Source organism: Scardinius erythrophthalmus, assembly GCF_964197995.2.
Source record: "Scardinius erythrophthalmus genome assembly, chromosome: 13".
NCBI lineage: Eukaryota > Metazoa > Chordata > Actinopteri > Cypriniformes > Leuciscidae > Scardinius > Scardinius erythrophthalmus.
This window is the reverse complement of record NC_138233.1, coordinates 30,254,082-30,281,246: the sequence shown is the minus strand read 5'-3', so window position 1 is coordinate 30,281,246 and position 27,165 is coordinate 30,254,082. Positions and strand designations below refer to the sequence as shown.

General features: G+C 37.5%; 2 protein-coding genes across 3 annotated transcripts in view; one reads left to right on the top strand and one right to left on the bottom strand.

The window, feature by feature from the left end:
* Positions 1–6,262: 6,262 nt before the first annotated feature.
* LOC308700419 (uncharacterized protein) lies at positions 6,263–17,159 on the top strand. 2 transcript variants are annotated; one of them, XM_081382053.1, is made up of 18 exons: positions 6,263–8,769; positions 9,129–9,246; positions 9,518–9,610; positions 9,742–9,952; positions 10,287–10,456; positions 10,552–10,650; positions 11,022–11,254; positions 11,342–11,520; positions 11,608–11,701; positions 11,847–12,191; positions 12,405–12,522; positions 12,598–12,689; positions 12,792–12,909; positions 13,187–13,303; positions 13,916–14,107; positions 14,333–14,485; positions 15,166–15,362; positions 15,511–17,159. In XM_081382053.1, exons 1-17 carry the CDS (start codon positions 8,668–8,670, stop codon positions 15,360–15,362), a joined length of 2,631 nt encoding a protein of 876 aa, XP_081238179.1. In that variant the 5' UTR covers positions 6,263–8,667; the 3' UTR covers positions 15,511–17,159. The 2 variants fall into 2 exon arrangements, with proteins under 2 accessions (XP_081238179.1, XP_081238178.1); XM_081382052.1 differs by having other exon boundaries at positions 15,160–15,362.
* Positions 17,160–21,510: 4,351 nt separating this feature from the next.
* LOC308700478 (uncharacterized protein) overlaps positions 21,511–27,165 on the bottom strand; it is a gene marked incomplete at its 5' end in the record, with an annotated part of 11,856 nt that continues 6,201 nt past the window's right edge. Inside the window, 6 exons of the mRNA XM_081382111.1 lie at positions 21,511–21,593; positions 21,849–21,892; positions 23,144–23,185; positions 25,071–25,115; positions 25,994–26,264; positions 26,376–26,476. Of these exons, the coding sequence (XP_081238237.1) occupies positions 21,870–21,892; positions 23,144–23,185; positions 25,071–25,115; positions 25,994–26,264; positions 26,376–26,476 (482 nt within the window). The 3' untranslated portion in view covers positions 21,511–21,593; positions 21,849–21,869. The remainder of the gene's footprint in view (positions 21,594–21,848; positions 21,893–23,143; positions 23,186–25,070; positions 25,116–25,993; positions 26,265–26,375; positions 26,477–27,165) is intronic.

Below are 27,165 nucleotides of genomic sequence, written 5' to 3'. Positions count from 1 at the left end.
TGAAGTATGAAAATACAATTATTAAACACATTATAGATATGCTTATAAATAAAGAATAAAGCATTTATAGCTGTATTTATGTTGGTTAATGCTTTATAAATTATGAATTAACTATTTACTAATGCTTAACCAATGATTCATAGCATGCAGTTATTAAAGTGTTAGCAAGATTGGGAAAATGTTCCATTTCTTTAGTGAATTTACCATGGTTACTAAACACATAGAATAGGATTCCGAGTTAGCTTTTTTTCCTGTAATACAGCCCCTAGTCCAGGGATCAGCAACTCCGGTCCTGGAGGGCCACTGTCCTGCAGAGTTTAGCTTCAGCCCTGATAAAAACTCACCTGCCTGTATCTATCTAGTAATACTGAAAACACTGATTGCCTTGTTCAGGTGTGTTTAATTAGGGTTGGAGCTAAACTCTGCAGGACAGTGGCCCTCCAGGACCGGAGTTGCTGATCCCTGCCCTAGTCCATAAGACTCCTGTCTTCAGTGTTAGATGTTTTATTATCCAAGAGTCAAAAATCATAAGTTAATAACTCTTATAAAAACATTAGCACACCGTTTCTCAACAAACCGACTGAGGCGTCATTCATGTTACATGTACACTAGTGAAAGTTTTTATTAATAATAGACAAATGTAAAGTTTATTTAAAGATTATGATGATATAATATTTATTATGTTTAGGGTTTTTTTTTTTTTTTTTTTTTTGTCAGGTGCCTCACTCAGTGCCACACACACAACATATCAGTTCTAGCATTGCTAACTTGACATTTCAGCTATTCGTCATCAACCAAGTGTAGTCAACCAAACATAAAAGTTACACTGCTCAAAATGGTCTGCTGTAAAATCCAATCTGCTGACCAAACACATTTTTGCAGGATATGTGAAGGATGCAGTTTTATGTGGATGTTGAAACACTAGTGAAATACAAAGCCTTGTTTACATAATGAATAATAGTTAAGCAACCAAATGTTACATGGCAAATACGGAAACACAGGCTATTTGGATTCTTGCCGAATGAGAGAGGTGAGCCCATTAGGTAGCCTATGTTGCTATGGCCTAATTTGTGTTTTATTTTATAGTTTGATAGCTACTTATTTTTCATTCTTGTTCTGTTCTGAATACCTTTAAATTTAAAGAATTTGTTGTAGAGTGAGGGGGAAATAGCCTAGTTTATAATGTTTGTAAATGTTTTGTTTTATTTACCGGTATTTAATATACATATAAATTAATGTAACTATGAGGTTAACGGGTGTTTCTGGGGTGGATCAATTTCTCTTTCATGAGATACTTCCTCTTCTTGGCCGGGTTTCGTTTCTCCATGTCGTAAACTCTAGGGGCGAGGCTTCTAAAGCCTGAATCTTTAGGGGCATGATATTCAAATTACATTGTTTTGAGCCGCTGTAGTGACAAATTGGACCCCCCCCCCTCCCCCCCCCTCCCCCCCCCCTCCGAAATCGGGTCTCCTTTAGGACCCCAAGCGATCCCATTGGTTCAGATGGCTTTTAATAGGTACTCTCTTTAGCGGCTGATTACAATTCCTCCTTTATAAATGCTGTTTCAAATACAATATAACAACTATTTATGTCTGTATTAGTTAGCTTATACTAGCATAGCATACAGGTAAGTGCCTAATAGCGCCTGATAGCTTAGTTTAGGCTACACACATTTGCACTTACCCTATATAATCTCAATCATATTTAATGTAATTGTGTTAAATGTCCAAATATTTAATTTATATACAATACAAATGAATGATGTTAAATTATTGAAACACTTTTTAGGCTATTATTATTATTGATGAATTAATGGCCTAATCAAATGTAAGAAATTACGTTCAGTTGGTTTTATTATGCACTAATGTGTTTTTGTACACATTATATAGTAAGCTATGCATATTTTAAATTCATATCACTCATTAACTGACAGTTTGGGGAGACCCGATTTGTCATGACACCGCCACATTTCAACGTACGATCATTCGTATGATGGGATTGGTAAATCACACGTGTGAACTGTCACAAGATGATTTCTGCACTTGTTTCTACGCATGTTTCTACGTTAGATCGATAAATGAGTGTGAAGTGAACAATAGTAAAGGTGATGCTTGCTAATGTAACACTGCTAATGTTGTCAAGTCACCTATATTTATATAGCGTTTTATATACAATAAAGATTGTTTCAAAGCAAGCAAACTAGCCATAATGCCCGTAGAACAGCAAGTAAATGAGGAATATTTACAGTCGCTGTGCTCCTCCCAGCTGCAATCCCAGCTTATGACTTATGGAAAACCGCAAGGGCTAAATGAGTTCCAGCACCTTCAAATATCAAACGCCTCCAGGTACTCTAAGTATTTTATAATGTCTAAAGCACAATCCTCATAAATCTAACAGCTGCATTCAGTGGAGCAGATTATGAACACTTTAGCACTGAATCTGAAGAGCTGTGACAGAAGAGACGGTTATAGCTTGAGGGCCTCGCCTGATCAAACAACAGCAGAGATTGTTCCAGTGTCATATCTGCCATGTTACACAAGCTGCAGAGAAAGATGACACAATTACACTGAGTACAGCTCCTTAAACATTTGTCTTTAATTCGTTTAGGAAATGAATGTCTCAAGGGAACGGGATTGCAGATACAGTATAATTTTTATTTTTTTTTTAAACTGCAGTTGCAGGTGACACGTAGATTTATCAAACCAACATTAATTTGTGACTATTAATGGTGCTTCTTATGTCCCTATTTTTCATATTTTGTATTTGAACAAACCCCGTGCATACACACACACACACACACACACAATGTGCTGATGTCTTTCCTCCTCCTTATTGCGTTAACACACACCTGAATGCTCTAGACCAACAGACCGCCTAAACTTCTGCTTTTATAGAGGTGGTTACGCATGCTGATGATCAGTTAATCGAAGGCATTTGATTAGCAGTGCCTGACTGCTACATACTCTCTGAATTCCTATGGAAGCAGTGAGAGTGTACTTAGTTTGTCACACATCCATTTTGCCCTAGATTTTGATAAATAAATAATGACACGGTGTAATATGTCATGTGTTGTTGTTCATTTGAGGTTGCATTTACCTAATTTTAAGACCTGCAGCTTAAAACCAGATGATGTTTTATGTCCTCCTGATACATAAAACCATAGAATTCAAAAGGGTGTACTTTCTTTTTCACATGACTGTATATATGTACAGGCGACTAATATATAGCCTAATTATTGTGGATGGTGAAACGTAGTGATTACACTACTTCATATTACACATATTCTCACTCTACCTTTAATAGTGTGTGTTTCCTCTGGTCATTCTGCTAACAGCACATCTGGTTGCCGTTTTCTCCTGATGTGGTGGTGTACATTCATAGCAGGCACTGTGAGTGAGCGTGTGTGTGTTTACAATAATCACTTCCCACAATTACAACAACATAAGGAAAAAAACTTGTTGGAGGCAGTTGTTTCCAGACTGCTCACCTCTTTGGAATGCAAAGGAAACACGCACACACAAAACCTTGATGAAGCTGTACCGGTGAGAACAGACCCTTCAACAGTTTGATAAGGTACAAAATACTGAAGATGGAACTAAATTAGGCTCATCTTGCTTATTAAAGTGCCATATTTAGTAGGGGGAGCATAAGAGGCTGTTATTATGAAAGTTTTAATAGGTTCATCTGAGACACTGGCACACACCTGGAACTCATTATCCATCCATAATGCAGTGGAAATGGCTATCATGAGGGCTTACCTCTCCTTAACTCAACCTCTGGTAATATAGTACTAAATCTGTGATACTCAGTGTTCAAGGTCTCAACAGAGTGAAACGTCCTCTGAAATGTTGGTGTTTTGTGCATTTCATTGCATCACCACAAATCAAGCAGTGGTTAGGCATAAAGTTTCAACTGGCCAACTACAGCTTGACGAAGCCCTGTAATTGAATGCCTGGTTACATATGTTTGCCTTATGAAGTTTGTTAAATGGTGGAAAGATTGAACAGTGGCTTAACTGAGTTGTACAGACATTGAGGATGCATTATGCGCTTCATTAAAAGACATGCAGTTGTGTAATTCCACCATTAGGATGAAGATGACCGTAAATGTGTGGAAAGGATTTGTTAGGTTGGGGATAACAAAATACCAAAGTTCTACTGAGACTGTTTTTACAGTATGTATACTGTGCAGATAATGTGAACGTTTTGTGAATATACCTAGAAGATATGCTCCATTTGGCACAGTGGTTGTGGCCAAAAATCGTCATACTTCTCTATAGGTGAAAACCAGTATGTGATAAAGGAGTATGTCAAAATGTATGGTAAAAGAGCAGGCATAATAACCCGAATGACCTTCTACTACTGGTGAGATTCTGAAATGTACGGTAGACACTTTACTATCCTACTATACAGGCCATAGGAGAGGATTTGTGAATGGCAGTGAAACGACTGACACTGGAAGGTCACGTGATAATGACAACATGGCTAATGTACGCTCAAAAAACATTTGTCTAAACTTAAGATTTATGTCAATCAATCAATCAACCTTTATTTATACAGCCCTTTACAACACTCAAAGTGAACCAAAGTGCTTTCCAGGAAAAATAAAATAAACAATAAAAAGAAATATATAATGACAACAATATAATGCAAAATATAATAAAATATATATATACAAAATATATAATGCCACAAAACAAAGTATAACAACAAAATGTATGCCACAAAGAAAACACAAAATGCCACAACAACTGCTATAAATTAAAAGCCAGTCTAAATAAATAAGTCTTAAGGCCCTTTTCACACTGGACGCGATTTTTACGCACAAATAATTCGCGCGATGGTTTTATTTTTTGATCAGCTGTTTGTGTAATGAGTGTGCTTTCACACCGAACGCGAATGTGCTGCGGCGAAAAAGCGACTTTTTTTGTTTTGTTTCGAAGTCGATTTTTTTTTCCTTTTGCGGCGACAGAAAAGACTTCAGCCAATCATATACTTTCAGCCAATCATATACTACAAGGACAATGATTGTGTGGCGTAGCATTGCCAACCAACTCGGTTATCACGACTGTGAGTATGTTGTGTGATAGTTTTAGTTGTTGTATAGTCCTGTGCTGTGTAGGCTAGCAGGCTAAACTACATTTGGGATAGAAAGCTAATCGTCAAAGATAGAGATAGAGACCGTGTTTACGCTGCTCATGTGATGGGTTTTGACGCGAACTATTCGCACACGAACTGTTCGCTTTTTCGTTACGCATCCGGTGTGAAAGGGCCTTTAAGCTTAGCCTTAAAGAGGCTCAAGTCAGTGATTGTACGTATATCAGCAGGTAGCTTGTTCCAAAGGTTTGGCCCAGCTACAGAAAAAGCCCGGTCACCCCAGAGTCTGTACAACCCAGTCTCACGGCAGTTCGTGACATAGTCACGAAATTTAATCTATTGATTCGTGTTCGTGGACACGATTTTCCCTATTTTTTCGTGTCACTCAGCACGACTTTCAATCTAATGTATTTCAATGGGACGTATTTTTCGTGCCTGCACCACGTTTTTCTTTCGAGAGCACAGTATTGTTTTTTCTCAATTGTAATTCATTTTGCTAAGAGCTACATTACTCAATATTTAATCAAGAGATTTTAATCGTCGTTTTTATTGCTTTATATTCGGTTGGCTACTCAACATTAATCTATTTATTCGTGTCCAAGGGCACAAATATCCTTCTTTTTTTCGTGTCACCCAGCACGACATTCAATGTATTGCAATGGGACGTATTTTTCGTGCTTGCACGTCTTTCTTTCGGGAACACACAATTGTTTTTTCTCAAATGTTGGGCTATTCCTTTTGCAAACTTAAAGGGCTACATTACTCAACATTTAATCAGGAGATTTTAATCCTCGTTGTATTGTATTCGGTAGGCTACTCAACACGAATTTATTCGTGTCCATAGGCACGAATTTCCTTCCTTTTTTCGTGTCACTCAGCACGACTTTCAATCTAATGTATTTCAATTGGACGTATTTTTCGTGCTTGCACCACGTTTTTCTTTCGAGAGCACAGTATTGTTTTTTCTCAATTGTTATTATTTTGCAGACTTTAAGGGCTACATTACACAACATTTAATCAGGTGGTTTTAATCATCTCTGTATTGTATTCGGTAGGTTACTCAAAAACAAATTGATTCGTGTCTATGGGCACGAATTTCCTTCTTTTTTTCGTGTCACTCAGCACGACTTTCAATCTAATGTATTTCAATGGGGCGTATGCACCACGTCTTTCTTTCGAGAGCACACTATTGTTTTTTTCTCAAATGTTTGGCTATTCCTTTTGCAAACTTTAAGGGCTACATTACTCAACATTTAATCAGGAGATTTTAATCCTCGTTGTATTGTATTCGGTACGCTACTCAGCACAAATTGATTCGTGTCCATAGGCACGAATTTCCTTCCTTTTTTCGTGTCACTCAGCACGACTTTCAATCTAATGTATTTCAATGGGACATATTTTTCGTGCTTGCACCACGTTTTTCTTTCGAGAGCACAGTAGGCTATAGTTTTTTCTCAATTGTTATTAATTTTGCAGACTTTAAGGGCTACATTACACAACATTTAATCAGGTGATTTTAATTCTCGTTTTTATTACTTTATATTCGGTATAGGCTACTCAACATGAATCTATTGATTCGTGTCCCTAGGCACGAATTTCCTTCTTTTTTTCGTGTCACTCAGCACGACTTTCAATCTAATGTATTTCAAAGGGACGTATTTTTCGTGCCTGCACCACGTCTTTCTTTGCAACATGGTCTCACCCCTATTCGTCACATAGGCTCAGCATAGGCTATGCCGTTTGGTCATTTCCCCCTCACGTCCAAAGCCGACGTTGAGGGTACCCCCTATTCGTCACTTGACAACGGAGAGGGTCGTCCGATAGATTTGAGTGCAAATCACTCATCTTTGAATTTTGAACTTTTATTATTTTCCTAAACCTAACTCTTTTTCCTCTCTTTTTATATAATTTTGGGCTACATTAAAATTACATAATTACAAGACGGTATATTTTCTATTTGCTTAAAACATTCCTTCATTTAGGTGGGATATTTTATAATTTTCGATCACATATTGTGGTAATTTCCCCCTCACGTCCATAAGCCGACGTTGAGGGTAGCTAGCTGAAACCCTTTTCTAAATCGGTAATATCACGATTTTTCCTCTTTTTTATATTATTGTGGACTACATTAAAACGACATAATTGCAGGACTGCATATTTGCTGTAGGCTTAAAACATGCCTTAATTTATTGTGGGATATTTTATAATTGTCGATGTTATTTCAAATTGCAATGGCTTATAGTGAGCCTACTTTTCTTTTTTTTCTGCGCCCCAAAAAAGAAAAAAGAAAAAAAGAATAGCCTACTTTTATAGAACTTTCATCTCAATACTGTTTATGCAGTTGTAATAAATTAATTATATAGCCTACTGCAGAAATGTTTATATTACTTTATATGGACATATCCTTTCGCAAAGAGATGGATGTATTCTGGGAAGTGATATGTGTTTAAATGTAATGGCTACATACTCGTTTTTCCTTCACTTGGACATTTATGCTGACCCCTTTAAAATTGAGCACGGATATAAAATATTAAGACTGTACTTTTAATTATGATTGATATTTTGGCGCAATTTTGTGCAACACGTCACTGTGTGCGACCATCGCAGAAACCATTGCCCAGCGCGATTCCACCACGGTAAGTCGCTTACAACAGTCTAATAAGCAAGATGAATTCATAAGCATTATTTACACGTCCAAAATGAAGAAAATTACGAGTTAAAAAAAAAAAAAACATGTTCTAAGCCTAGATATATAGCTGTAGATGTATATATACAAAATAAAATTATGAGTAACGTTAGCCTATTTCCACATAAAAAAAACATGTTGTGATATATATATCATGTCCACATGATGTAGTCCACATATATTTTGGACGTGTAACTGCTTATTGAGAATTTATTGGGGGAATAGTAATTGGGGACATTTAGATGATGTGATTTTCTCTCGATCATCGTGGTTCACACTCAACGTCACTGTAATGTGTTAGTAATAACAATATTATCACTTGGTCTAACGTTATACTGCACATAACGCTGCCTTTATGGCGAACCCCAGGCACATGTTACGCGCCTTTAAAAAAAAATGTTAACTTACGCGACTTTTAACAGTAGCACAGGAAATAGAAACAACGTGAATCTGTATTTATTTATCCTAAGCATTTACAAGAAAATGGGAATCACTCACTATTAGGGTACACTTTTTAAATCTTATATCAACAACACTACATAATTAACATTTTCTGTTGTTCTCCATGCAGATCCTGTCAAACATATCACCTGTCGAACCTATCCGAACCTGATTTTCAAAACCCAAAGGCACTTTTAAGAGCCAACCTCTATCTCTTCATTATTTTCTATATCTTACATCCTCTCTTTCATCCTCAATCTTTATCTATCTCACAGTCTTTATCTATTGCTCTTTCTTTCCTCCCTGTCTGTCTTTGTCTAGCACTACTTGTCTGTCTTACCCATCTTTGTCAGTCTGTCTGTTTGTATCTGACTGTCTGTCTGTCTGTCTGTATCTGACTGTCTGTCTGTATCTGACTGTCTGTCTGTATCTGACTGCATTGCAATGGCCACCAAGCATAAACTTGATTCAAAGGATCCCCACTACCAAGAGGGGAGACGCATGGCTCTGGAGCTGAAACATGAACACATTCTAGCTGAAGCCAAGGTTAGAGTTTTTGTACACCTCAATCATTTTATAAAAACAAACATAAATTAAAGTAAAACGTGATGAGGAATATGTAAGAATGATGAGTGCAGAAGATTTTATACAGGTATATTGCATGATGCATCCTGCCATGTTCTGTGACGTGTTAATAAGGGAATATAATAATAATAATAGTAGTATATGCAGTTCCATCCCTCTGAGTTACAGAGACTTGGAGAATCTATTCCAAGGCTCATTTAAGCTGTTCAACACCTTACTAACACACTATGTTGTGTTTTCCTTTCACAAGTTACCTGCCTTTTGGTTACCGTACTTTTATCAACATCAGTCTTACAAGAAATATTCACTCCAATACACAGAGAGCAGCTGATGAGAGGAAACGTGTACGAGACCCTCCACACACCTCTAAAAGGGACTCTGTAGGACGTGGTAAGCCGAGGGGGAGGCGAGGAGGGCGACGCCATGCCTCCGCTACAGGTTATATCTGAATTATTTGACATTTGTAGGAGGAATTTACAATGATAATGTTGGACCAACTCAAATTAGAACACTGTAATTGTTTATTGAGAGTTTAAGATATTCAAATAACTAAAAAAACATTAGTGACACTATTGTAGAAGACACTACCAAGTACTTAACAAAAATATGTCTGATTTCATAAATTGTTTAGTATATAGTTTGAAAAGAAGAACAAGAATAGAGTGTGATAGCCTAACTTGTTCTTATTCTTCTATGTGCTGTTTTACAGCCACATACCCCACGGTTGAGGGCTCCCTGTCATCCAGTGTGGAGGTTCCACTTACTGCAATCTCAACAAAACTAAATCCTCAAGGGGAATTTGGTAATTCACAGTGATTAATTTAAGCTTGCACAGTATAAAAAAAGTGTTCATTCTAATACTGATCAGTTGACTTTTAATTGTTCCTTATCTAAATTATCCCTTACCGCTTTATTTTTGGATTTTCTTTACAGAAAAAAATATGGAGAGGCTCTCTGATATTTTGGCGTCATGTCCTTCTGCTGCTCAGCCTCAAAGTAGCTCTGCATCATCATGGTCTTTTCGGCAGCAGAAAGCCTCTGAGCGCTGGAAAGAAGCAAGACCATACCACCTAAAATGCCTTATTTCAATAGAGGCTGTTGGTCATCCCCTGTGTTGCCTTTGCAACGAGCCTGCTGTTATTAGGTTGGTTTTCATTAATATCAAACTTCAATTACCCAGGGTAGGTTTGCAGAGTGCCCTGCTTTATAGGCTAAGATGCATGTCTTTTGGGATGGGAGAAGACTTAGATACCCAGATGAAAAACACATTAATGAGAAAAGTACATCTAGGACCTTCTTGCTGTGAGGTGACAGTGCTAAACACTGAGGCACTATGCAATCCTATACAATAAAATCAAACCTAGTAAAAGGTAAATAGCTTAAATAGAGTGTACAGTACTTTATATGAGTTATTCATATAACATATAATAATGTATTATATTATAATATTAATTTTATATATATAATTTTCTCCTTAGGTGCAGGGAGTGTCTTCCTGAGGAGTGGTTCTGTGGGGACTGTGATGTATTGCATCACAAAAAACATCCACTCCACAACAGGGAATGCATGATTCGTGGTTTTTTTGAAGCCATTCCTCCGACCACATGCATCATTAAAGGGGAGGATGGATATTGCACCCATGAGCAAGGTACGTTCTCACGAAAGCTTTAATTTTGCTGTTCAATGTGTGTCTGCAGACAGTTACAGATAATCTAAATGATTGGTTTTCCTTCTTTTTGCCAGCTTGCATTTTGCCAACTGTGAAGGTGCCAGACTGCTCCTGTGGAGGCACAAACTTCACTGTGTTACCAGGCAAACCAGTGATTTTAATTACCATCAATGGTAAAAAAAATAAAATAAAAATATATATATATATATATATTGTAGATGTGATGTTTTTCACACTATTGTGCTGTGGCATTGTGCTTACAATTGCAGAAGTGACAGAAATATGGAATAGCACATGGTAATGTTATTAACTGAAACAAAGACAGATGTTTTTTTTTTTTTTTTTGTCCTAGCATCTTTCCAGCATGATGTCCAATCAACACAGCAGTGTGGAATTTAGTGAATTTGAAAATATAAATGTGGGATTATAGGAACTTGCGCAATGTCTCTTAACCATTCACAATGTGCATAATGAACTAAGTGTTGTAAAATTAAGTATGTGGTAAATGTGTATTATATTTTTAATTATTTTTTTTTGTTCCAAGGGCGTTTTGACTTGCATCAGCCATTGTATGAATGTCAAACATGCCAGCAGCAGTGGACCCCTGACTTTAAAGACCTCCTAAGAAGTGGATATTGGCCAGCCTCCGTCACCAATTCCACACTTTATACACTGGACCTCTTGAGCTCCTTTCAGGAACTCAAGATCATCTCTCCGGGATTCTCCAGACAAGCCTTCGCAAAGCTGCTGGAACATCGCACTAAGTGTGGAGGAAGAGTAAGTGTAAATGTTATTACCATTTTATAAAAAAAATTCCATAAGCAGACAATATCAAAATACTATTTCATTCTATATATTTTCCAGTCTGGATCTATCAACGGCGATGCACTGCAGCGTAGCTTCTTAGAGCTTTCGTATGCATCATTTGAGGAAGACCAGCTCTGCTGTAGTGCTCCTTTCACCTGCCCAGCCTGCACACCAGAAATGTTGGCTGTTTCAGCAGATGGAAACAGAAAGCTATATCGCTTTCGCCGAAACGGAAGGTGATCTTTCTTCCAGTCTTTTTATTGATTTATTTTCTTACTTCATATATTTCATGAATGGATTTTCTATTTTTCTTTCTTCCTCAGCTCTGATGATCCTGGCTTTTTTGAGGGGCTCTTTGTGGCTGAAGACAGCGCGGTGTCTAGATTTGTCGACACCATACAGAAAGCAGTGAAAAATGCAAGTTGACAAAATAGTTGTTACAATAATAAACGTAACCCCCACTTCAATTACTCCTGCATATCAATTACAAAATCAAAATGCCATATATTGAATGACACCATTGCTTTTATTTGATTTGTCGTGTTTGTTTTGTGTTTCATAGACACAGGGAAGAGGCACATGTGGGGACTCCCAGTGGACAGCAGCGAGGGAAACTTCAAGGAGGGCTTCAAAATTGGATGAAGAGGGGATGGAGGTTGCTGTGTGTCGCCATGGGTTCCTTTTGAAAGCCCTTAATATGTACAGGGGGGAGATATTTGCCTACCCTCTGTACCTTCAGAAGGAGCTCATGCCAGCCAAGGCACAATTCTTCGCAATGGACGTGGCATGCAAATACTGGCCATACCTGGAGAAAGTTGCTAGTGTCCTTCCTGCTCTTCAGGAACTGACCACTATGAAACCCTTTCTCAGTGTAATGCATGCTCGAGCCCATGCTACTAAGTGTGAGGTGTGTATAATATTTTGGCATCTTATGTACATTTGTAATATTTACAAGCACATTAATAATATTAAATATAAGTTAAGCTACACTATGTTATCTTGTGTTTTTGCATAACCATTTCTTGCATGGAATGTAATGCCCTTTGATGCAAATTGTGGTTTGTGATATTGGGCTATATAAATAAAATTAAATTGAATTTCTTCCACCCTTTACTAACAGATTAATTGGAGTGGCAGGAACCAGGAAGGAGCAGGGACTACCGCTGGTGAGGAGGTGGAGCAAGTGAACAGCTACCTCTCACGTTGTGCCCTGACGACCAAATATATGTCCAAAGCAGGTGACCGGAGTTTGCAATATTCTTGTAAAAAATTTTTAGATTGATCATCATAACCTCATTATTTGCTTTCAACAGCACGGGTGGACATGCTTACGTTGCATGCAATGGGGTGGAACGAGAAAAAAAATATCTCTTTACATCAGGCACTTTCCACAAGATATGTGAAGGTAAGTCTCATATTAATTGTTTTGTGTGTCCTTTTGTTGTGTTTACTTGGCCTGTTGTTAATCAAGTTTTAATCCTTATTATTGTATAACACTGTTCATCAGACTTGTCAGAGACTCCATGATGAGACTGCAAGGCTAGCTGACCTAAAAACAGAGCTAGATTGCACAGATGAAGTGGTGTCACAGTGGCTATCTGATGTAAAGGAATGGGCAGCTGGTGGTAAGCATGACCAGATAAAAGAAACAACAAACATCCCTTTCTACAATCTAAATTTTATGTTTGATATTAAAGAGCAGCAAAAAATAGTAGGTTGATCATCATCTAATGTGATGCCACATTTATGATGTCAGGTTTATTAGTATATTCCAGTTTCCTGCAGGAAGTGCACATACAAAGTTTAAATAAGTTTGATTAAAAGGTTTTACATGAAATTCAAGCAGAGAAACGGTTCTGTGTTGTTTTAACAGTGAATTTGCTTTCGTTATATCTTCTACAGAGACACCTGATACATCTCGTGCCAGTCAAGGCACCACACACAGAGGACTTCAGCAGTCAATTGAGGGGCTCTACCTTAGTGTGAGGCACCGGAAGCGAACCCTCTACCGTCAGAATGGTATAACTATATAATATAATATAATAGGTTGATAAGTTCAGGCTACTGTATGCATCCTACTCCACCAACATGGAATTAGCAAATAAGTGTAGTAGCACAGTTCAGCTCAATCGTTGAATTCTGTTCTTTAAATGACCAGTCTGTAGGATTTAGTGGTAGGAATTAGTGGCATCTATCAGTGAGGTTTGACGATTGCAACCAGCTTCCCTCACCTCTATCTTTCCAAGCTACGGTAGCCGACGAGAAAATGTGAGAGGTACTATCTAGTGTTTGTTTGTCCGTTGTGGGCTACTGTAGGAACATGGAGGTGCAACATAGAGGCCTCCGTGGAAGGGGAACGTATTTAGATAAAAAACTGCCAATTCTAAATTAATTAATGCACAATTATTATTTTCAGGCAATCATGAAAATCATGCAAATAGATTCCCCCCTAAATGTTACACCTTGGACAATTTGTTTCCCATGTCAGTCTACATTATAATTTTCACATACTGTATTTCATTATGTTTTCAATAACTGCAGCTTTGCTTTTCAATTTTTTGGTGCTATAATTTTTTTATTGTTGAAGAGTTCTGTCAAAAACCTCTGCCTCTGTACTTCATGTCTTTCTAGACAGCAGCAAGTTTCGCCATCGCCTTCGAAGGAAGCTGGCAGAAGACAAAAAACTCCTTCTTCAGGAGATACAGAAATACAATGATCTTGTACTAGAATCGGCAACAAACATTGACGTAGCTGTGGTGGAGCATTCCCTAACTGGAGAGAGTACTGTGTCTCAAATATGGCCGTGGGAGGTTCATGGCAGTGGTATGTCTGTTTGTAGATGCTTCACAGGAATTTATTTACAGTTCTGCTTTATAGAGTATACTGAACTAAGGCATGCATGTTACATATTGAGTGTTGTAATATTAATTTAGTTTAATGGTGTATTTTCAGTTTTCTTATGTATCGATTTGATTAAAAAAAAGTCAATGTTTGCAGTGATTATGCAAGATTGTCTCATGGATACATGTAACTGTTATTGATTCTTAGCAAATATTTCGATCAAGAAACGAGTGCACGACCAAGTGATGTTAACAAGGCGACTGCATGAGGAAACAAGCGTTTTGGTGTTGGAGATGGCACAACACTGCACGTGGTTGCAGAGCCTGGCAATGGTTCTCAAGAACAAGTTGGCTGAGGAGGGTAAGTTTAATTAAAACCCTGTCCATCTAATGTGTTTAAAAAAAACATACAAAAAAACACATCAGTCACAGAACTTGGATGGAGTAGAACGGTTATGGCTCTCTTTGCCGTGGTCCTTTGGGATATACATAAAATGGGGATTACAATTGTTACTGTAGCTATGGTAACAAGTCAGTAAGGTTGTAAAGATTGATGCTTGAAAGATGTGCAGATATGTTGTATTATGGCTGTTACTTGAAAGCGTAAATGAACAAAAGAATTTTGACCATTGTAATTTGTGTCCTGATATGTTACATGGGGTTAGCATAACATCAAGATTAATCTTATTATTATTTCCTCCAGTCAACATAGAAAACCTTGATGGTCAGGAACTAACACAATGTGTTACTTCAGCATAACTGTAGTGAAGAAGAAAACTGTTAACTTAAAACAGCTATCAGACATGGGCACAAAACGCTTATATGCTGCTTTGGGCCTCCCTCCATAAAGTCATCTCAGTGAGCCGTCATGTTGCCTCAAGTCGTTTTATACAGAAGCTAGCCTGGTCCCATGTCAGCGATACACATAAAAATGGCAACCATCCTGCTATGTAGATTTTAATAGGTTAGTTCTTTGGCCTTATTGAATAATCTTAACATAGTTTGTCTTTAATGTAATCTCTTTTGTATTTTGAGACGTAGACAAGGGAAATGAGGGACTTTGCTGTCTCTTAAGAAGAAGACTGTCAGAGGTGTCAGAAAGGTTCCAAGTGGTCCTCCAACAGTATAAGACTGCCTTAGGTCCTGAGGCCTCTGTCCTTCTACATGTTGAAGAGGAAGATCAAAGTGGCCTCAGTAGTCCAGACACCAGTGAGGATGAAGAGGAAAACACAATTTAGGTCATTTATTTATTTATTAATATGTATGTTTGTTAGTTTTTGGAATAACCCCCTAATACTGTTATTCTTAGTAATTTATTTGTGTATTTTATTTATGCTAAAACAGCTGAAATTCAGCCTCTTATTATTGTTTTCTGTATTTCCCCAGATGGAAGCTGAACGAAGGACTGTGTTGAAGGAAATGGACTTGCCCTATATCTGTGTATTATTAGTATGCTGATTTACCTCATCAAAATCTGTGTGCATTATATCTTGTTGAAAATTCAAACTGTAGGTGCGTCCCAATTCGCATACTATCCATCCTAAATAGCATTCGAAAATAGAATTAGTACGTCCCAAATCGTTGAAATGAGTGTTCCAAATATACCCGGATGGTCTACTATTTCCGGTCAGAATCCGAAGTGCAGATCGATGCACACTATAACGGCTAATATTGCCCACAACCCATCGCGCGTTGGACGAGGATTCGGTTAGAACTACAAACACGAGTGAAAAGTGTTAAAAAACTACAGACATGGAGGACGCGTGAATCCAGCGGTTATGTAGAGAGGTTTAGATAAAGGGGTTAGAGTGATTAATTATCAGTATCTAACCTGACGAAAATGTATTTATTCAGTGTTGTCTACATTATATTGCATCTGCAGATGCATTGTGGACTTTTGTAAAGATACGTTTTAGCCATTAACTTTTACATCATTATATTCAAATTGCAAACACATGAGGAGAGTCTCCGCATGAAAGACCCACGACTGGCAGATCAACGTGCAACTACATTTCTCTCCGAAACGGTAGAAAATAAAATTAGATTGAATGGAGAATTTTAACAAGATGATTGACAGGGCAGTTAACGGTGACATGATGCACGCGACAGATCTGTCCATTAAGATGACAAAGTAGTATGTCCCAAAGCTAGTATGTCCTAAATTTAGTAAGCACATTGCACAGTTCAATGAAGATGCACAAACCTACCAGTATAGGTGCACCAATCTTAGCCAAAAATGTCAACTTAGCATGTATGATATTACCAGATGTAATTACTGGGCTCACATGATATTTGGGTAGTGTATTCATACTCTTTTAAGAGAGACTCCCCTTGATTGTGGTGACCCTGTGACCTTTCCTTTTGCACCAACATCAGGCCAAACTTTTGACTTGCATACAACAAATGTTATGAACCAATTTTTGTATTTTGCTGAGCAATGAATCATGTCATTTTTGTTGACCTCATGACATTCCCTGTAGCACAACCATTAGACCAGAATGTAAAATTTGACATTGTATTTGATATTGTCTAATTGTGCAGATTGCCATGAAATCTTGTAAGCACATGATGACTTTGGTGACCTCATGACCATTCCTTTATCATCACATTTAGGCCATGATGTAAAAACTCATTCTTGATTACTTGCATTTCTCCACATTTACTTATTCTGCGGTGCAGCAGCAGTGTCTGTGTCTGTCTATGTCATTTTTTTTTTCAGAGGCTGCCTATGGATCGCTATTTGATTGAGTGTATTATACTGTAGGATATAACTGTTGTGTAATTTTATATTACTGCACAGATGCATTATAGTATGTAACAGAAAAATACACTGTTTTTTTGTTATGATTATTCTTTATTGTATATTATTACAGATGACTTGATTCTCTTTTCTGCTGGAGCTTTTCAAGTGAACTTAACCTCACAGTCCAGTGTTTTTTAAATACAGCCTTATGGCTTGTTTGACAAATATGCATTTGGTGTATTTTCAGTAGTATTGTTGTAAAAGACAAGAAATAAAGTATTTCCAAAGATGAGCATTTTATGTTTTTTTCTTTTTCATCCATTATTATTGAAAAATAAGATTTTATATTTTTATGGTTGATAAAAGTCAATAGCTGGAGAAAAAAAACATCACGTATTTATATGTGGAATTTTTTTTAATTTAACATCACACTGCATTATTAATTCATTACTTTAATGCATGTCTTTTTACTTATTTTCAAACCAACCTGGCTTGTAATTAAACAAGATCGATCTAGTATAATAAGTAATGTGTATCTAAGGTGTGTTAAGGCATGTTACAGTTTTACTCGATTGCTGAAACACTAACCCTAACCCTAAAATTTCAAAACCATAACACCATTCATCAAAAAGCACACCCTTTTCCCCAAACTATAAACACTATTCCCCAGTTTTGACACATGAGTAAGATTTCTTGAACTTTCACTGCAAAACTTTACACACATATCCCTTCATTTATCATTGCCGTACACAATGTTGTAATTTAGAAAGCACTAGCATTCAGCACAGCTTCAGCTCAATTAGCACACAATCACCCAGGAGGAAACACAAAGAGTCAAAACTGGTCACACAGCAATCGAGAACCTTCAATATATCGATGAAAGGGATAAGATGAGAGGGGGAGGAGAAGGGGGAGGGCAAAAAGACAAGCAGTCTCAGATGAGATTTGTGCCTTTTTAGTTGACCATGTTCTTGTCCATGGTAGGCTATGACTAAGGAGGCTGGGCGACGAGTACAGCCAAACTTGAGAGTCACTTCACCGTCGCTTCCATTACAGTTTTTCTCAATTGTTTACACACAAATACTGGTACTTGAGACACAATGAGCACAACATGTAACGCATTCACGAACCCCCTGAACCAATTCTGCGAAACTACAAGGACAATTCCTGCTTTACACTCAAATTGCAGTTCTAAAACCATTTTCAAAACACTACACACAATTCTCTGCTTATGGCACAATTTTCATGCAGAAAATCTCTTGTTTTCACAAGGAACACACTGCCATTCAAATATGCACACTGACTCTTCATATGGGCAAACACCCGTCACACAGTTTTACAATTAACAATCAGAGCTTTAGCATAAAAGAGCAACAGGTCAGCTCTTCAATGGGGCAATGGATGCCAACATTTTTTACTGTAAATGTACACAGGCAATTCTTCTGTTGTTTTGTATGTAGACAACTCTATGTACAACTTTTTAATTGGTTGGGATGTACACTGTGTACATTGTTTTTGTGGGAACAATAAAATGTATTTGTTACCGTGTATTTGTGTGTTCTGAGTATAAAAACAATATTCTCAGATATTTTACAACATTTATGTATGTACTGTCTGTAGTAAGTGTAACACTGAACAAGAAAATACCTAAGTCATTATGATGGATGGAGAAGAAGTGTTTTCCATTCATCATAGTGTTTTACACTGAACACATCAGTGTTCAACTGGTTCTTATAAATGTCTATTCATATGATGGTTTGTGTGTGTCATTTGAAAACAAAATACCATTTTGAGAAGAAATAACATTGTTTTGAATGTAAAGTTTCATTTTGCAGGAGAATTGAGGGGTTTTGCCCATTGTGTGTGTGTTTTTTGATTTGTGTGTAGAGTTCTGAGAATATGAGGCATGCTTTCAGAAAATGTGTGTAAACAATCAAGAAAAACTGTATCAGAAACTTCAGGGAGGAAAAAAGGTACAGTAGGGGTCAGACTGCTCTCTACTGTAACTTTTGAGTGCTGTACTCTGTGCTGTGACTACACATACTGTACATGTATGGTGGCTGTTGCACTATACTACTTTAATGAAAAGAAATGCATCAAATTGCCTCACATACAGATATATGCTTCCATTTTATAAAAAGGATGCATTATCAGTGCTTCTAATTTTGTAGGACACGATGGATTGGAAGAAGTCTGCCTGCACATTTCATTTCATGCGTCCCAGGGGATTTTACCCCCAATGACTGGTTAGGACCAAAGATGGGATGCTGGAGCAGAATCATCTTTATTGGTGTTATTTGGTGTATTGTTTTGTATTAAGGAATGAAAAAAAAAAAATTTTTGTTGTGTTTGAATTTTTGAATTTTTGAATTTTTGTTGTGTTCATCATGTGAAAACGTTTTTGAAGGAGAGAACCACAACCAACATCGCTTGCGTATTACCGCATTAGTTTTTGTAGTATTGGTTTGCATGTAGCCTATCTCACCAGTGTGTATTGTAGAGTGTGTTTGTTTTTGAGATTCTACATGGCTCCTAAAAAAACTACAGTTTGTGTATATAGTGATAGTAATGATCAAAATAAAAAAAAATCGCTAGGATCTCAGGTCATTAAGTATATTTAACTGATATTGTAGTTGTAGGACAACCATCAGGGCCATCTCCAATGTACGCTATTTATAAACTACAATTCCCACAAGAGACGCGCCATAGAACTTCTTACAAAGTGTACAAATCAGCCACCATACTTGTAGTTCTTCTGGTTTCCCGACCAGGGTTATAAAAATGTGTCTTTACTATTATATATATCAAGAAACATACATTATACAGCCAAAACATACATTATGCTGCATTTAGATGATCAGGGTGAAACAAAATCGCCAGGATTTAACATCTGTGGTTTTAGCTGGTAGGCTATAGGCTGTAGCCTACAGTAGAAATGAATTCGAGTTTGTCGGCGGGAGTTTAGTCCTTCAAAGAGCGACCTTTAATTTTTTATTATTATTATTTAATTATGGCCTCCACGTGTTTGTTTTGCCCCCTGCCCTGATGAATGTAATAAACTGCTGTGTATAAATATGTCAGCATTAGGAGACAAAATGTGCGATATACTGTCCAGATCAAGACCTTCACAATAAATCAATATTTGTCTTTTAACTAGTGACAAAAACTGTTCTATTCTAGAAGCTAAAATCATGGTGATCCATGTATCTTTATAATTAAATCAGTGTGTGTGTGTGTGTGTGAGAGAGAGAGAGAGAGAGAGAGAGAGAGAGAGAGAGAGAGAGAGAGAGAGAGAGAGAGAGAGAGATCACGTGTGTGAGAGAGATCAAAGTGTGACAGATGGAACTGGTACTTCAGCCAACAAGCGGCTCCGCACAGTTCTATGCTTTATCTTTTGAAATATATAAAACCATTTATTTTATTTGGATTAAATATGCATGTTTTTTTCATCAGATTTACCAATTGTTATAATTTGTTTGTGCTGGTCAATTATGAACAATAGATAAAACTGAACTGCAAGCAAAAACTTGGGGCCGAGGGGTCACTGTTTCAAATATTTGAGGGGCTCCTCCCCAAACAAATGTAACCTCACTCCAATTTTTTTATAAAACTTGAAGGCCCTGATTAAATTATATATAGGCTACATTTTCATTTAAAAAGAATCCACTTGTAAAGTTAAACAAATTCCACATATAAATATACTCAATGAAGGTTGTTTCTTTTGTCTCAACCACATCATCATATTGTTTTGAATTTGATGTATGGAAAAGTAAAAACAAAAATTATCATCTTTTGCAAGTGTTATCATAGTGTATTTGTGGTCTTTCACAAAAATATAAGTGAAAATACACCAAATGCTTATGTATTGCTTTATTACTCACAAGAGGCTTAAAGGGTGATCAAACAAATTTATTGACAAGGTGCATGACAAGTAGAAACTATATAGTCTTTGGCAATTGGAACACATCGAAACATCGTTCTTTTAAAGGTGTACTGTAGAGAAATGCATGATATGAAGAGGGATATCCCCTACATGGAGCCGACACTGGTGGTGGTGAAGGGGTGAGTAGCAATGCTGAGATCTGGATGAATGTGGAGCTCTTCTCCTGATGAGCACAGCGGAGGGACCTATGACACGATTGGCTCAAGAGGGTTGAGAAGAAAATACATTTGGTTTAAGACGTAAAACGCCCAGTCAGCTGATGAGTTTGGAGTAGAAGAGAGTGAGAGAGAATGTAAAAGATATAAAGTAATGAGTGAGTATAAAGAAGGTCAGTCTTATTTGTTGAACTTCATATTTAAGCTTCATGTCAAACAAGCCATAAGGCTGTATTTCTTAACAGTGCACAGTGAGGTTAAGTGAACTTTGAAAAGCACAGACAACAGAACATGAAATCAAGTTACGCGTCAACTGTAATAAAATAAAAGTGCAATGTATAATCATGAAATATGAAAACATGCTTTTGAATAACATCTGAAGAAGAAAATTCAGTTGGATTAAGTACATTTCTAGTACAGCCCTCTCGAGATTAAACTCCAGGTCACATTCTTGGAGATTTTCACCTTTTCATTACTACAGAAAGATGAGATACGACTTCAAATGCAAAACAGAAACAATTGAATAAATACGCTGAAACCAAAATGGAGTTCAAAACATACATTTTATTTATTTTCATTATTTCGGAGAGAATCCTTTGGCTGCCAGGACTGGGCCCACTGCTCACCACTAAAAACAGAAGGGAATTTTTAGGGAATAACAGTTTAATTTTCCATCTATGAAGGACCACCACCTTCATGCATGCATTAATGGTGGTGGTCCTTCATAGATGGAAAATGAAACTGTTATAGTTCTGTAATGATGTGTGCTTTACACTTGTTATAATGCTTGTTTAATCTGAAACAGAACGGATTAATAGAAAAAGTATTGTAGCCAACCCCCCTATCTCTAATTCATAAAGCAGAAGAACAGAGAAATACTTACCATACTGGACAGGGCTCCCAGTCAACCAACATTTCTGCTTTGCCCTATCAAGAAAAATAAATAAATAATTCCATTCTTAGCATAAGGCTATTATGTCTGGTTATAGGCACTGAGTTTCATTGATACAATGGGTCATTATTTTCAGTAGACACTCCTTTCTAAACTGTAATTCAAAAAAGACCAAACACATAAAAAGCATCTACCTAACAATTATGGTATGTATACTGTAATATGTATTTGCCAACTCACAAGGAAGTTTCTAAATCCTATATTGCACTCTGCATACTGCCTACACTCTGCAGTTCCTTTATGACTGTCTAACCTTTCTCACTCTTTCTCTTACTACACTCCTGATGGGGAAAGCCTCTAGGCGAGTGTGGTAGGAGCAATCTGTGAACAAAAACACGTTTCAAATACTTATTAGTTAGTTTAGGAACAAAATAAACACAACTATGAAGACTTACAACTATGAATCACTTTGTGATTTTCTAGGCTGATATGGCTAGGAACTATACTCTCATTCCTGCGTAATAATCAAGAAACTTTGCTGCCGTACCATGAGTCCAGCAGACGTAATGATATGACGCAGCGCCTGAAAATAGTCCCCAGCTCGGTAGACTAGGGTCGACCATTTTCAGGCGCTGCTACATATTACTGTATTTTGACTGTACAACTATGGGGGAGTTGTAAAATGAGCCTATTTCCAAAAAAAGTGGAGTATCCCTTTAAGTAGGGAGCAGACTTGCAAGGATGACAACAAGTGATGTTTATCACTAATCAAAACATGTACCATGGAACCAAATCACTAATTTCCAATGTGGTATGCTTGCTTGAATAACCATACTACTGCTAAGCCACAGCTCACAACTGAGAATACTCCACTGCTGCTGCTTCTACTACTACAATGCATTTTGGTCAAATTAGACTAATTAAGCCTGTTGGATTTTATAGGTTGTCAATTGTACTAATCTCACTATTACTATTATGTACTACTATTATTATTATTATTATTATTATTACTATTCTATATCTATTATGAATAATCATGGTTATGTGTGCTACGCTGGACTAGCTGGACTGGTCAAGACATTTACATATTGTTGCCCTGTTGCGGGTCGCTAAGTCGCTTTGGATAAAAGCTTTTGCTAAATGATTAAATAAATAAATAAAATTTTGACTAATTGTCTGTTTTAAGTAGTTAAAAAAAAGCAATGGAACTATAGCAAATAAACCGGGGTAAAAGTTGCAATGTATAGCAAAGTATCAATCATTGCATTTACATGCAATGCACTTACTCTTTTGTGACCTTTTCCTTTCCGGCATATGCCTTGGTCCCCCTGTGAGAAAAAACAAAAAACAAAAAAACACATTTACATTAATTAGACAAAATGCACTTTGTAATGTCTTTTCAACATAAATATGTGTCCCTGACTCCCTGGTGTGTCTAGAGAGTAGAGACCCCTGAAATATGGAAAAAGACCATCCTCTATTTCAGTTAATGTGTCTGCAAACACGCTGTTTATATTTGGCTCCACATTTTACATGACATGCAGGCTGAGGCTCATTAGAATAGTAATCATAGTAGGCTTATAGAATACTCCATCTAAAACGACTCGTTTCAGACAGGGTCTGCATAAAGGACCAGTTCAAGATAAATAAGGATTTTTTTTTAAGGATAATGCAAAGCTACTCTAGTGGACTATCAGAACAAAAATATAGAACTGGAAATTAGCATAATAGGTCCCCTTTAAATTCTATTTGCGTAATTCATTTATTTACTTAAAGGGTTAGTTCACCCAAATATGAAAATTCTGTCAGTAATTACTCACCCTCATGTTGTTCTTCCAACCCCGTAAGACCTTCGTTCATCTTCGGATCACAAATTAAGATATTTTTGATTAAATCTGAGAGCTGGATCACATTTCCATAGGCTACTAAGGGATTGAAACTTGCTGGCCCAGAAAATGTATTAAAGAGATTGTTAATATAGTCCAAGTGACTCCAGTTGCTCAATCTTAAAGGAGTCATAACCTGTAATTTTCACTTTTCCACGAGAATCAATGTATGTTATGATTGCCTAACGATTATACACTGGCCGGGAAGCCGATATTTAAAAGTGAAGCGTTTGTTTACCCCAGGATTCATCAACCAGCAAGCGTGCACGCGCACTCAAATACGAGATTTTAATTTCAGCCCCGACTTGACGTCATGACGGGGCAGGATATACCATATATGGACACCGCAGACCTATGCCGCGGGAAGCCTGCCCTGCCCCTTACCCCCTCATATTCAATTCAGTCGCGAAAGATGCAGAAACGTAGTGCACACGTGAGTTGCTCTGTTGTTGACTGCCAGAATCAACATGTAAATGTGTTTTCTCTACCAAGAACGGACCTAGCTATCAGGGACCAGTGGATTAAATTCATTTTTAATGACGCGGTTCCTACAACCCTTCCCACTGGCTTAACGTTTGGTGTCTGTGCTAACTAAACATTTTACGCCGGAATCCTTCACAAATTTGGGGCAATATCAGGCGAAGTTGGCATCGAAGCTCGGGAAAAAGGGGCCATTTTCAACAATCAGAGACTTGCCTGCAATTGAAACGGTAAAGGCCCGTTCACACCAAGCACGATAACTATAAAGATAACGATAAAGATAACTATATATGTGTCCACACCAGCGACCGATAACGGACTTTTTATTCTAAGCACGCGCGCGCCCGGATGATCCAGATCCATTTTAAATGCGCGAGACCTTTAAATTAGAATGGATTCTGATTGGCTGTCAGTGTTTTATCGTTCGACAGCTGGAAAAAAATCGTTCTGAAAGTGATCCCTATGATATCGTTCCTCATATCTTTATCGTTATAGTTGTGGTGTGAACTCTGTTATTCTTTAATATGGAGAACGATTTTTAGAATTATATCTTTATCGTTATCTTTATAGTTATCATCCTTGGTGTGAACGGGCCTTAAGACTGTGTTTTTATTGCTCTACTGTGTGTAACAAACAGCAGCTAACTGCTAATGTGGCTATTGTATGCTAGCGGGAGTATTAGCTTCGAGGTAAACATGAATGTTGGAACAACATGAGGGAGAGTAATTACTGACAGAATTTTCATTTTTGGGTGAACTAACCCTTTAAGAGAATCTGCTTGACTAATGAGCTATGGTAACAGTTATCAGAACCACCAATAATTACCCAACAAACATTATTTACATACCTGACTTTTTCTTTTTGCGACTTGCAACTGTGCCCCTGGCTGACCCTGTGAAGACAGCAATGGGTTTGGAGAAAGAAAATTACTCATATACCAAATAAATCTTTAACTTATTATTTAAAATACTGAAAGACCACAACGTCGCACAAGTGTGGCAGTACATGTATTAATAGGTGTAAAGTACATGTAGTCTTATTGCGATTGAATTAAGGTTGCTCCATTTACTCCACGTGTTTCACTTTCTCGCTTATGTCCATCCTGTTTGTGATAATCCTAATTTGTTTCAACAAGAGCTGATCCTTCGCTGACTTGATCAAGGAACGCAAGGGGTGGGAAAATGGTGGTGTGGTTGTGAGCATGAAATGTGCTCATCAAATTTCATAGCAATCTGATAAATTGAGATATGTTGCCTTCAAGTTTAGTGTGCATGGGACACTGACATTCCCAATTATTTTGAATATTCAAATTATCCTAATATCTTTAATCTTTAATTTTGGCCAAGTAATTTCAGCATTCGATTAGTAGCATTTTTTTTTACTTTTAGATTTATAATAGACTCACAAAATTCCTTCCAAAAGCCCTAGTACAGAATCGGATAGACCATCTAATTATGTAATATCAGATCAACTTTTCTAGCAGATTATCCATGGAAAATGAGAACCTTGTGAGTTTTAATTTATCAACCAGCAAAAAAGTTATAGCATGGTGTGTTTGAGTTCATTTCCCCTACTTGACATCATGCATCCTGCATTGTGACTATTTCACATGCACACATTGCAATGTCGATGCTGAAAAGAGCCCTAACCTGCATCAAGCTCTATGGGGGAAATAAACTGGAAGTCAAGTAAATTCAAGGTAACCCATTGGTCAAACACTTTAGGCCTTTACAAATATAAACTGTAACTCTTTAAATTTGTTCTAATTACCTTGCCCCTCCATTGGGCTCGTCTGCTCCACCTGCCCCTCCACAGGGCTCGTCTGCTCCACCTGCCCCTCCACAGGGCTCGTCTGCTCCACCTGCCCCTCCACAGGGCTCGTCTGCTCCACCTGCCCCTCCACAGGGCTCGTCTGCTCCACCTGCCCCTCCACGGGGCTCGTCTGCTCCACCTGCCCCTCCACGGGGCTCGCCTGCTCCACCTGCCCCTCCACGGGGCTCGCCTGCTCCACCTGCCCCTCCACGGGGCTCGCCTGCTCCACCTGCCCCTCCACGGGGCTCGCCTGCTCCACCTGCCCCTCCACGGGGCTCGCCTGCTCCACCTGCCCCTCCACGGGGCTCGCCTGATCCACCTGCCCCTCCACGGGGCTCGCCTGCTCACCTTCTTCCGGTTGCTTGTTCTCCAATGGGTCACAGGGTGTGAGATGCAGCGTAATCAGCTGATCATCATTGCCACTGGAATCCTGGGTCCAACCTGTGCAAGTTAAACAAGTGTTGTGTTTTGCTTATTTAAAACATAGAGGTTAACCATAAGCTTGATCTGTACCTGTTTTAAGTTTTAATCTGTTTGAATCATATAGGCCTAGTCCAAATTTTGCCCAACCAGATTTGAAGGCACTTTTGATTGCAGGAGAACTATTGAGTGTCAACTGGATGTATTAGATATCTGCAATATATTTGATTGATTTCCAATGACTATAACCAATACAATATATCTTTAAGTCGGGAAAATAAAACCCAAACTGCTCATAATATCTATTCAAAAAATGACAAGTATAATGTTTGTTTACAGTCTGGGTTATGCCTCAAAGTTAGTAGCAGTGTAAGTTTTTGGTGTATCCAGCCAACATTTGATTGTTTTCTTTTTCTTTGTGTTATTTCTGGTAATGCTCTACATTTTAGCGCCGTCCTTGATATTGTTTTATTGAATATATATATATATATATATATATATATATATATATATATATATATATATATATATATATATATATATATATATATATATATATATATATATATATATATATATTATCATTTAATTCATTGACCCAGTAACCAAAACGTGTCTTTGCGAATTTCATGTGTTCAATTAGTATGTCCAGATTTTTGTGATTTACAAAAAATTAAGCTCAATGTTAAATCTCCTTTAAGATAATAAAA

Excerpts from the sequence above, each read along its gene's own strand:
- LOC308700419 (XM_081382052.1), top strand. The coding sequence starts at position 8,668 with ATGGCCACCAAGCATAAACTTGATTCAAAGGATCCCCACTACCAAGAG. Across the intron at positions 9,247-9,517 it reads ACGCCATGCCTCCGCTACAG|CCACATACCCCACGGTTGAG; the intron begins GTTATATCTGAA and ends GCTGTTTTACAG. Across the intron at positions 11,702-11,846 it reads TACAGAAAGCAGTGAAAAAT|ACACAGGGAAGAGGCACATG; the intron begins GCAAGTTGACAA and ends TGTGTTTCATAG.